At 53.1% G+C, this 12,854-nt stretch overlaps 1 protein-coding gene across 2 annotated transcripts in view; it reads right to left on the minus strand.

Moving 5' to 3' along the window:
* stxbp6 (syntaxin binding protein 6 (amisyn)) overlaps positions 1–12,854 on the minus strand; it is an 88,858-nt gene that overhangs the window by 20,110 nt on the left and 55,894 nt on the right. For both annotated transcript variants that reach the window (XM_039741410.1, XM_039741409.1), the window contains exons 3-4: positions 740–870; positions 493–658 (exon numbers count right to left, since the gene is read on the minus strand). In XM_039741410.1, coding sequence (XP_039597344.1) covers positions 493–658; positions 740–870 — 297 coding nt within the window. The remainder of the gene's footprint in view (positions 1–492; positions 659–739; positions 871–12,854) is intronic.

Consider the following 12,854-nt stretch of genomic DNA (forward strand, 5'->3'; position numbering starts at 1 on the left):
CACACTGCACCACTAGGGGGCCTTGCTGTGCTGTGTCTGATCTTCTTTCTTGGCCGCTCTGGTGGTGGTCATCAATCCCAACACAAAGTATGGGGATCCTCGGATTACACGGGCACATTAAAAACTGGGCACATGGGCCAGATGTGTGCCCGAGGACTGTGGGGTTCAAGTGTGCATTTCCAGTCTATAGTGTGAGTGCAGCTTGGCCAGGTGGGCAGACGTGCTGGACTTTACACCTCGGTGGGCTTCTGGTCTGCTCTGCTCCTCCTCCTCCTCCTCCTCCGCAGAGAGGATGATGAAAAGTGGAACCCGAGTGCCCAGCACAGCTTGAATTCCTTAAATCCGCCGAACAACAGATTGTGTGGAACGTGAAGCAAAGCGACCAAAAGAAAAGCAAGGCTGGCGGTAGGCGGATCGAGAAGCCGAAGACGAAACCCACGGTGGGCTACGAGGCTGCATCTCCATGGAAACGCAAACAAACAAGAAGTTTACCTCCGAGCAGCTTGGACTGGCAGTTGAGGAACTCCGGCTTCCGGTCGGCAATGTACCGCTGGCAGGTGTGGTGAAGGATCTGGAAGAAGACCCCCTTCTCGGTGGCCGAGCCGGCCACCCACTGGTCAAAGGCGTTGTCGAACTCCAAGTCGAACTCCGCGCAGTCCTGAGGAAACAAGGCATACGGGTGAGGCGTGGCACCCGAGGGGCCGACGGCGAAGGCCCACCGCCAAAGCGCCCAACTCACTCGGTTGGCTTCGATGCCGTTGACTCGCCGGAGCTGGTCAATCGTCCACTGCGACCTCCGCACAAACGACGAGGAGCCTTCGAACTGTTTGACCTTGGTGATGGAGACCTGCGCTGGCTTCTTATTGGTGACTGAAAAGGAAGGCAAAAAGAGAGAATTAGTCTGGCAGCGTGGGACGGGCACAGCTGGCAGCCCCAGGCACAGCTGGGTCAGAACACACACACAGAGGGACAGATGGACATTGCGCACTTTGGCCCCCTCGGGAACATCACGTCACGTCGAGTTTCCATCGGCCTTTTCTACATGCCACGTGTGGGGTCTGGGGTGGTCCTGATTTGACATCCCAGGGGGTCATCTTCTTGAAGGCTAGTAGCTGTGACCCTGTCCTTGACTGTGCTGTCCCGGACCACTCAGATGGCCCAGTCTGAAGTGCGGGGTCCTGCTCTGGTGTGGTCCGCTGTCCCGTTGGCACACAGTGGAGTGGCCTGATCCGTGGCGTCTGTCAACACAGGCACGTGAGATGGAAGCGGCCCAGGTGTGGCCTTTGTCCTACTGTCACTTTAATAGGGGACCTAATGAGAGGACCCTGCTGCACGAGGGGCTTCTGTGTGCTCAGCAACTGGCAAAGCCACGCACCCCAAACTGGAGAGAAACAGACAAGTGGGAACAGAAGCCGTGGGGAGTCGCTGGGCACACAGCCTGCATGGACAGCCAGACTGGCCCAGCGCTGAATCCTTGGCATCTCAATCCAATTCAAGGCTGTGGTCCTTGAGGGCCGATCCGGACAGCGACACGTCAGTGCCAATCCCCAGGCCGAGCCTGACATGGCACGGGGGTCTGGGCCCCCCACGACCCCCAGACAATATTAGATAGAAAGTCACCTTTAAAGCTTTGTTTTTTGTTATGGTGAGGTATTGGGGGGCTGATGGTGGGCCACGTGGCTTTCATAACAGACGGATGGCCAGTTCCTTTCTGTGGACACGGACCCCCGAATCTGCTGCCGAGAGTCAGCGAGGCCTTTGGGCGCATCTGCTTTTAAGATTAAAGCGCCGTTTTAACAACAGGAATCGCTCGCTTCCTTTATCGCTCGGCCCCACGCAGGAAGGGATAACAATTGAGGGTCCGCCACTGCCAGGAGGCCTACAAGGCAGGAGCTCTCTGAGCTCGCCGCTCGGACCGCCTCAGTGACCCTTCACAGCTGAGGCTGGCCCAGGTCACGGGGTGCCAGCTATCACAGGGGGTCATGTGACATCAGGCCACAACGGGACACGCGTCTGCATCTTCGACAGGTGGGATTAACCCATGGATGACAAGCACAGTGCTGGCTGGCCTGGCACAACACGTCACAGTATTGGGTCCTACTTGGCACAAGGTCACGTTACGGGACATGTGATACGACATTTGTCACGTGACCGGACTGTGATGTAAGGCCATGCCCCCTCGCGCTGCGTCTCCTCCTCGTTTGAGCCTCGTCTGTTCGTCTTTTCCAATCAAACGTTCGATTCCTCCCTCATTCACGGACGCCCATTAAGTGAACGTCGCGGACCCTGACCTTCGAGACCCTGTAAGCCACAAGCTAAAAGCGCGCAGCCTGAACCCATTTTCTGTTGCCGCGCCTACACACAGAATATGCCAAGCGGTGCCCAGCTAATCCCAGCTGCCTGGCACTATCCAATGGCAAGCTGGTATTTAAGTGGGCACGATGCAAAACTGTGCCCTGCCAGTCAACGAGTGGCACAGATGCCTCTTATCGGCTTGCAAAGGGCCACATGTGCAAAGAGGAGCAAGTTGGCACCAAGCGGTCTGTGAAGAAGCAGGTGTGCCCTGATGCCCACTTGAGTCACCTCCATTCGACAAGACGACATGTGGCACACATCCTGGAGTCGGCGCCATCTGCACTTGGCATCCTCCTCTTGACTTTTGACAGATAAAGTTGGATTAAAAAGAGGAGGACATGACGGAGTTGGCTGGCATGAAGTGTCACTCAGCATCCTGCACCGTGTCATTATGCCAGCTCATAAGTTGCCACATGTGAGTGCCAGGCCCGAGTCTCTTAAACGTCACACCAAGATTGGGGGGCCTCTTCATTTGCTACTCGTGGTGGCCATTCATGCCTGTCTTTACATCTCCCTGTTGGCACCTACTCTGCTCGAATGCCACTTTGGTTCAGTGCCCTGGTAAAATGCCACACTGAGAAGTGCCTCCTCCCCACAGCAGGCATGTCAAGTTGGCATGTTCTCCCTGTGTCTTTGTAAGGTTTTCTTTAATATTCCCAACGACACGCAGGTTAAGTTAACTGGCCCTGCCAACTTGTGCCCAGCGCTGCCATGACCTTGAATTGAAGGACGCAGCTTTGACAGCATTAAGGAGACCCGAGTGTCTGAGGTGAAGATCACCCTGGGGGGGTGCAGGCTGAAGGGCACCGAATGACAGAACACCGTAGACAACGGGACAGGCGGGGGCTTTGAAGCAGATTTGCAGGGTCACAGGGGGCATCACGGGCACAGAAACACGCACGCACACTGGGCAGTGCCATTTTTTTATTACACATACCCATGCCACACCGTATGCCATACTGTGCCCATTTGGGGGTCTTTAAAAATGATGTACCCGATTGAGCTGCCCAAGTGCTGCCTGTGCCAAATGGCTGCCCCACTGCCTGGCATGTGCCGTCCGTCAGGCCCCCATCATTTCCGTCACATTACTCTCATTAAGCGCCAGGCCGCCTCTCCAATGTCCTGCGATTCCACTCGCCATCACACGTTTATTGTCCTCCTCGATCTCTCTGCCATTTGCCACTCCCACAGCGCTATTAAATTGGCACTGAGGGAAAGCTCAGAGAAAAGACAGATGCCCAGCTGGCATCAAGCAATAGGGCTGGTGTGAGAAAACCTTGAAGGCCGTTTGCCACAAGCCAGGCACAGCTCGGTAAAAAGGCGCTATAAGATGATGGAGGGAGGAAGATCAAGACCCCCACAGCGGGACCCTCACACCAGTTTCGTGCCCCATGGCGCTCGCTTGTCACTTCTGCCTTATGGAAATCAGGCTGGCAGATGGGCTTGGTGGGCTGCCTGTGCCACCTTTACTTTGTTCCGCCTCCCCTCCCATTGTGCCCATTTATTCTGTTTGTGTCAATGAGGGGGCCAGAGGTTCTTCACGGACCCCCCCCAACCCACCCCCTGTTTTCCGAGCGATGCTGTAGGCCCGGTGCAGGCCGAGAGCCTGCCGCTAGAGTTTGGGTCACTGCTCAGGCCAGTAGGTGGGAGGTCTTCAGTTTGTCACCACACCCTGCTGATCGTCTCAAGCCCACGTCTGCTTCTCAAATCAGTTTTTAAAAACATACCAAGGGGCACATTAGCTTTGAGGGTGCAGGCCTGTGAGGCCCTTCATGACACATCATCATCATCATCATCGCGGAGAAGAGATCTGGAAGTGGAGTGGCACCTTCATCTGAAGGGTCACAATGCTTGTCCTGGCATGGCGCACTTCTCATTAAAGTCAAGTCACCGCCCTACAGATGGCAAAACACAGAGTGGGGCTCAGTGCCAGGGCCCTTCTATGGGCTCTTTAATTGCCAACTGAGCGGTCACTTTTAGGGTCACTCATGAGCAGCTTTCCTTGTGAACCGAGCATTGTGACCACCCTGACGGGCAGGTCTGCCAGCGGGTTTTTCATGCTCAGACAGAATGTGCAAGTCCAGCAAAACCCCAAGCCCGAGTGCCATCCCCGTCACAATGGCGGGCCGTCTCGATATAGCGCCTTTCACAGTGCAGCTAAACACAGCATGGCCGGCTGACAGGCCCACTCAGTCCAATCCAGAGGCCGCCCCAAACTGGCAGGCCAGCGCCCACATGGTGCCACCCCAACAGACACGCCTCTAGGGTGAGAACCTTCAGTGCCAGCTCAGACCGATGGGCGCTAGCCAACACCTCGTGCGAGGAGCTCGAAGAAGACGGCGAGGCCATCGGCATTCCCACGGCGCGCATCCTGGTGACTCAGCCTGCTATTAGCGTCGCCTCCTGTTGACTTTGATTACACGGAGCGTCTTGTCAGGGAGTCGCTGGGCCTGCCACGGCCAACACAAGGAAAGGGGGCTGGCAGACGCCACCGTCACATCCCCGGAATAGACGGCAGCTATTTGTGACACAAATGCAAATGAGAGGCGGCAGCAGACTGAGCCGTTTGTGTCAAGAGGGGCCCGAAATGGACACTCAAGAAGTTAAGATGGCAGTGCCAATCATCCCTGCTCGGGGTCGACGAGGGTGGGCCTCCTTCCAGCAGAACTGGAGAACCAACCATGGAGGGGACGCCCATATTATCGCACGACCCACCCACCAGTTTGTCAACGGGCTGTGGCGTCGTCCAAACCCACATTCTCGGCTCGGGCGAGTTAGGAGCCAACCCTGTCTGTGGCGTGGGTGCCCAATTTGTGGCTGGCCTCCTGGCCAGTCGACACGAGGTGGGCTACAAAACATAACCAGCCAGGAAAAAGCAACGACCCTGGCAGAGGAAGCATTCGCGCCGCTGACTCGCGTATCCGTGCAGAAATCCTTAAGAACGTCTCAAAGAATCAGGCAGATGAATTCAACTCTGGGCTGCCACGCGTGAGCGAGCGAATGTCTGTTAATATTCAGCGAGGGCGTCTCTGTTATTCACGCTGCCGCCATTTGCTCCGTCCCACATCGCCGAAATGTGCTGAATCAGGACCATCGACACCACGTCCATGTAAAGAGGAGCACCGACATCGCTGATGGGCTGAGCGCTCCGCACGACTGGCACAGACAACTGGCACGGGACTCACCACCAGCCCCGTGCTCGGCCATCTCATACAACGGTAACACGACGTGACAACATGACTCCCATAGGGAGCGGCCTCAGAATCCCAGAATCCTGCACCCTCTTCAGATGTTCTAGTGGGATGACGACGATGATGATGATGATGATGATGATGCTCACTCTGCGATGCTCTTTAGGTTCTCCTGATATCCGACACCATATAGGACTGACGCAGAACAGGCTGTCGTGATTTACTCCAAAACAGAAGGTCTAAAGCCTCAAGAAACCCCACAAGGTGCAATAGGGGCACTAAATACAATCCAGGGGGGCAGCTAAGAAACAACAGAATGAAATCCGCAGCCAAACTGGACATGGAGTGGGAGAAGAAGAGAGAACAGATAATAATAAGACCAAAGTCACTGCGTCACTGGGAAAGGGCACCACAGGGACAAGGACGGGCACGACTCCTGACGTGACGGCCAAGGAATGGCGGGGTCCGATGAAGCGCTAACCCTATACTGGCAGAAGTTCAGAAAAATGACAGATTGGGTTTACGGGGGGCACCGGACCACTTCAAACATCTGTCTCTGAATCATCCACAGCCTTGGACAAACTCAAGCAATGTGTCACCAATGTCATAACTTTGTAACTTTTAACAAATTTATTTAAATTAAATCCAAAAATAAAACAAATTCCAAAAAATCCAACAATATGACAAAGCAAATCTTTAAACGGAGTCCTGAATGAGGCACATGAATGGTTAAAAATCGTTAAAAGTCAGTCAGTCGGTCGGTCAGTCGGTCAGTCCGCCCAACACAGGATCACAGCAACAAAAGTAAAGAGCAAAATGTCCAGAATGAGTCTGCAGTCCATCCAAGAAATCCGAAACCTGACAGGGGGAGGTGAGCAACACAAGCCACCGGAAGTGAAGACCTCCTTAAACGGGCCTAAGGTGGGCTGCACACCACCGGGGGGCTCATTGGACAGGCAAGAAACAACTCAACGCAAAAAAGTCACATCAGGTCGGGGAGCAGCACACTGTCACAGCCACCATGTGACAAAACAGCTTGGGATCCCAGATGGCAGCCCACCAGACAGACAAGCGGTCCAGTCCCACCCTCCAGAATGACCCTCTATCTGCCACAGCCAGGTGTTACGTGGGCGTCCCCTTGGCCTGGTCCAGCCTATCAGGTCCTCAAGAATGAGCCAGATCACCCTCAGGTAATCGCTCCACATGGCCGTAGTGCCGTCACTGACGCCCCCTCACAATGCAGGTCATGTGGCTCCTTCGAGACCCCAGCGGCACTCAAGGACCCTCTGAAGAGACACACATGAAGGAGTCGAGTCTTCATCTCAGCTCACCAGATAGCGTCCATGTGTCACAAGCAGGGAGCACCAGGACTCTAAAGACTTGGACCTTTGATATCAGGAGTGCCACACACCCCTTTATGGTGACCTCATGGCCCCCATGCTTTCCCAATCCATCTACTGACCGGAGTCACATGAATGTCACCGCCGAGGTCAGGAAACCTCTCAATGACGAGGTCGACAGTCTCTCTGCAGACGGACACCCTACTGATGGCCGTGCCCAGGAGGTCATTAAAGGCCTGGCTGTTGGTTTTTATCAGCAGACCCTCAGACTCCTCGCTCTGTCTCTCAAGACCCCCGATCTGAGCTTCCATTGACTCCTTGAAGATCACAGCATCATCAGCAAAGTCCATGAGTCTCTCTTCACCAAGAGATGCCCCCCCAGTCGCTGGACCCCACGACACCCAGTCCATGTGGTCATCGAACAGAGTAGGTGGAGAACACACAGCTGACGGACCCCAGAACCAGCTGGGACAAATGGTCTCCCTCCACTCTGCACAGCACTCACAGTCCCAGTGTACAGGCTGGCCATGATATCCAGTCACCTCGAGGGGATCCCGCGAACCCTCAGGACGTCCTACAAGGCCCCTCGATCAACTGAGTCGAATGCTTTACGAAAATCGACAAAGGCTGCAAAGAAACTCTGCCGATATGCGCATTTGCACTCCATGAGAACCCTCAGTGCCAGGATGTGGTCGATGGTAGGTGAGCAAGTGAGTGGTACTGAGGAGGACCCTCTGTAAGCAGGACGTGGGTCACCGGAGCACAGATGGCATGTCACCCGCTCACAGATTCCTCCTTATCGGCCCTCAGAGCCCTGGCAGCCGTCGTTCTCAGTTCCTGGTACAGACCAGAGTTGCCATCAAGCCGTGCCCTGCTACTCGTCTCGATGATATTCAGGGTGCCCTGCGAGATGAAACACCACTGGCAACGCCAACACAAAAACCAAAAGTAAAAAATTAAGAAATGCGTCCTGTAACTAAATTGACAAAAGTCATCGGAAAAACAAAAAAAAAAGAACAAAAGAAACAAAGACGAGGGACCAAGAGAGCCAGCAAAAGTAAAGGAAACGTAAATCCGTTAAGAGAAAAGGACACCTGCACTACAAGGAGACCCCTGGGCCTAAAAGCAAATGGCTGGTCACGTCCTCATGTCAGAGCCCACATGGAGAAACACAAACTAAAGGCAGAGGCCCACAAATTCTAAATCCAAATCCTTTTGACGGGCAGGAGGGCCGCGAACACGGGGGGCAAAGCCACACGACAGTCTTGTGCAGCCCCCCTCTCTGACGAGTCATCATCGGGGAGCTGAATTCTGAGATTGGCAGAGACCTGAGGGAACACCCAGGGCATGCTGGACAGTGGCAGGGAAAAGGGAAGTGTGGCTGCACCTCTGGAGGGACAGAAAGCGGATAGAAGGACAAAGTTCAAAAGGGTCCCTAAGACCCCGATCTCTCCTCGAGCTCCCACCTGAACTTCACGCCGAGGTCGTCTGTCGAGGTGGCTTCATTGGAATTTTACATGTCCACCCTTATTTAGTTAGTGGAGAAATCAGTCCGGGGGGCTCGCACTTTCAATTCTTGGGGGTCAGTCTTTTCTGGATGTGGTGCCTTCCTCATTTCCTGACTCGCTCTTTCAGCTCCTCGTGTTCGGATTTTACATTTAATTTTCTGAACTTGACCTTAATTATCATTGTCACTGCTACTGCCACTTTGTGCGTTTTCTTTATGGCCTCGGCCATACTGCTCTACGGTTGCTCTGACTTTTGCTACCATGTGACAGGAAGTCGTCACGTCACGATGTCACCAGCACTTCTTAAGGACTGTGCCAGGCTATCGGTTAGCAACAAGTTTCTGAACTGAAAGCTGCTTTGGTCAAGTCAGGCTTCCTTGCCAGGCTCCTGTTTAAAGAGCTCGTCCATCCTCCTCCTCCTCCTCCTCTTCCTCCTTCGTTTTTTCTGATATTCTTGATGATACTCCAATGTTCTTTTATGATTTGTCTCATTACAGTATTTATTACCAACCTCTCATCTGCAGGGGGTGTGGCTGTTCCTTGAATTTGGTGGGTGGATCCCCAAGAGGCGGGTCCACCTGTCAATCACCGCCATGGCCCGCCCCTCAGCTCTGTAATGGCGGCTCTTGTCAGATTCACCAACTTCCTCACCGGGATTGACTTTGGCGTCTTTATTTTTTTCTCATTCAAGCCTTTTTCTAGGATTTCGTGGACTCCCACCACAGCTTTTACGGGCGTGACCCCCCTCCTGAGGCCTAGTCGGGCCTGAAGCCTGCTGCTGTCCTGGACCTCAGCCTGCCTTGTTTTGGGGGTCTCGCCCCTTTGTTATCAATCCCATCAAGGACAGAGCTTGCCGGTGCCTTTAGTTTCTTTGTTAGGGGGCCTACACTGGTGGGCTTCGGCCTCCCAGTACATTTTTGGTTTTCTTCTTATTTATTCTGTCGATTTTAATTTTTTTATAGTCCAAACCTCGTGCTTTGCTTGTGCAGGACTTACAGCGGGCAGCGTCAACAAGACAAATGTATAAAACGAGAACAGTATGGCGGCTCTACTTCACATGAGAATGGAATTCAAAGCCTGACTGTAATGACCGTTCTGGAGCAGTCCATAGGTGGCGCTGTGTGGCACAGCCAGAGATGCCATTTGGGTGAAGTGCAAACAAGGAAAAGGAGAGAAGGAGTCGGGTGGGGATTTGAATGGCTGGCTGTATAGCGCCTTGCCCCAAAGTAGGCCATGTCTGAGGGACCTCCTCGCTCCACCAAAAAGAGAAACGGGACATCACAGGGGACTTTTGAACCCGGGCTGTCCTTCAACAGCATTTGGTCCCATCCAGACACCCGAAAAATAATAGAAAACACTTTCTAAAAATTGAGCTCCAAAATGTCGGCTACCCCAACCACCTCCATGAGGTGACCACTTCATGCCTTCCTGAAGCATGGCACACTTCCAAACACCAAGGTGTGCCTGGGTGGCAGTGATGAGAGATACAGTGGGAGTCAACATTTTATATAATGGCCCCTATGCCAACTGGAACAGTCAGAGTCGAGTGACACCAGTGTGGCTGAGGCTGACAACTGACATTCTTAAAGTCCAGGCCACAGCTGGTTGGCCACCACACAGGAGACGAGTGCCATCTTGTTTGTTTGCACTGCGCCACCCCACCACATTGGCTGCCACCTCTCAGGCGTGTCCTTTAATTGTTCAAGAGATGAAAGCTGTGTGAGGTGGCACGTGTGTCCACAGCTGCTAATAAGCATTTCTGAAAGACTTCACTCAAATCAAACGCGTCACCTGCTACGCTCAAAGTCTCGGCGGGCATCTCTCCAAACCTGGCGACGTGTGAAGCAGCGGGGAGACGAGCTGCAGGATGGAAAACCAGAAAGAAGGATGCAGCGAGAACAATTACAGGGAGCCAAACCAGCCGGGCGCCTGAGAGAAGCTCAAGCACACCACTTCATCCACACGCCGGGCAGGCGCTCGATCAGGTCCGTGACAAATCAATGATCGAACGGCCATCTCCACACGTGGCACTCCAAAGCCCTTCACTGTCCTCCTTGTATTCGGATCACGCAGACACAAACCTGCTGATGCACTCTGTCCAACAGAACATCGAGTCCCTAAGCCCTCGTGTCCACTTGGTCACCTCTTCTACTTGTCTGTGGGTTTGTTCTAATGTTTGTTTGTGTGAAATGAGCCTTTACTGAGTGTCTGTCCGCGTCCCTGTTCATTTTAATGTGACAGTCGTGACCCTCTGTCCTCAATCCCTTAAACACGTCAGTCACGTCACTTCTTGATCTCCAGTTACTTCCTTCACTCATTCTCAAGACCATCACAGGGCACACTCACTCAGGGCTTCGCCTCCTCAAGATGGCGACACTGTAAGAGGTGCCTACGCATTAAACATCTCAACTGAGTGTCTGAGTGAGGACCCACAAAAATTCAACAAACCCCCAGAAAGGTGCCAAGAAGGTCCACAGGGCCTCACCTCTCAGCCTTTCACACAAAGCAGAAGACCTGCTGCTATCTGCTGATGATCTCATGTCCTGCTGCTCAGCGGGGACCTCAAGGCACCTTCAGGAGACGTCCATCTGTCTGTCCCATGGGCACCACCTGTGGTTCAGGGAGTCCTTCAGTTTCTGGCAATCTCAATTGTTAAGATGGCGCAACAGACAACCTGAACTTGCCAAAGTCCTCCTTGGTTTGTGGGTCATTTGGGTGACAGAGAAGATCCTCAGATGGGAAACTCCAAGACCCAAGCAGTTCCAGGAGGGGTGGCAGCAAGATGACCTCTGACCCGTCCCACCGAGCTTTCTAACGCACTGACTGCACTTGTTGGACCTGCCAGTGAACGGGGCTCAGAGTTCATCACTCAGGGCTGCAGGGGACGAGTTATGAAGATTCAAAGGGCTGACTGAGAGGAGACACGATGGACGCGTTTAGAGCCCAGTGGCGAGAGACGGTGACTTGAACGCGAGTTCAATAAGAACACGGGGACACAGCTGGACACTCGTTAAGGGGACGTTTCACACAAATGTTAGGAGGTTTATCTTTACAGAGACGCGTGGAATGAGTGGTGGACAGGAGGACTCGAGGAGCTGCAAAACATCACCTGATGTCATGTTGGGCTCTCCAGGTGGACGGGACTGGCGAGCGCTGCTGGGCTGAATGGCCTGCTGTCCTCTAAATCTTTCTGATGTTCGAAGGTGGCATAAAAAGTGCGAGACATGCCAGCCTTTCAGGCAGCCATACCTGATTTAGTCTTGCAAGTGACAAAAAATGGAGAGCGTCTGCCCGGTAAACACAAATCTTTATATAAAGTGAAGATTTATTAACAAGTAACTATATATATAACACAATGATCCACTGCCGGCTCCTTCTCCCTGACTGGAATCTAAAGCCAGAGGGAGGGGCCAGCAGCAGTGACATCATGGGCCCCGCCTCCCAAGGCTCCACCCAGAGTCCTACATAATTAACAAGAAGATGAAAATTAGAAAGAGACAGACAGCAGCAAGGGAGACAAACCCTGCCTGAAACACGACGAGAACGTCACCGGTTATGAAAAGAGCGGAAGTCAAAGGCGCGTCGCGTGCCTCTCTGGTTTCGGATTGTCGTAACAGTTTTGGCCCAGTTGCTTGTTCAGCGGGCCGCAGTACAAAGCCTGGGCTCCAAAGTCCGTGGATTCGTCTTTCAGTTCACTTTAACGTCGACGCTCACTTCAGCTGAATTCTCCTCATTCACGTCAGCCGTTGTCTTTGTCTGTTCATTTGCACCCCGTGATGAACTCTGAGCCCCGGTCAATGGCAGGTCCAACAAGTGCAGTCAGTCCACTCAGAGACTGTGAAGATGTGGAATCGGGGCAGGCAGCCCACGTCATGCCAGTCCCCAGTTTGGAATTTGACAGTGGGTGGCATTTGTGCCCAGCATAGGTGGATGCTAGGCTGCTGTTGGGTGGGATTCTTCTCTAGGTGCTGTTGAAGGCCTCACACCACCGTGGCACCTTGTGACATGAAAGCGTGACCATTCGTGTTCTTGGCCACTGACTACTGTTGTCGTTTTCGACACTTTGCTTTTGTTTCCGATTTCTGATTTTAACTTTCTTTGGTTATTTATTCTCATTTCCCGAGTAATGAACAAGCGCTTCATGGAAATGCCCGTTCATGAAGACTTGCAGTGCCACCTTTCATCTGTTGAGCCACAATGAAGCCAAAGTTTCACAGCTATGGACAGCAGCGAGTCGGCGAGAATTTTCAAATGTGCCCTGCCAGTGCTAAAACCCCAGGTGGGATGTTTGGGGTGGGCTATGTGTTTGGGGACATCCAACCACAGTCATGTGACGCGGTTCAGCCAGCTTCTCATTTTCTCACATTATCTTGGATCCAAAAATATCAGAAAATAATCAGAAAGGACTTATAAAGATAAAGGACCTACTTTGGAGGGCAACGCTCGACGAGATAAAGCTC

Source organism: Polypterus senegalus, chromosome 18 (genome assembly GCF_016835505.1).
Source record: "Polypterus senegalus isolate Bchr_013 chromosome 18, ASM1683550v1, whole genome shotgun sequence".
Classification (NCBI taxonomy): Eukaryota; Metazoa; Chordata; class Cladistia; order Polypteriformes; family Polypteridae; genus Polypterus; species Polypterus senegalus.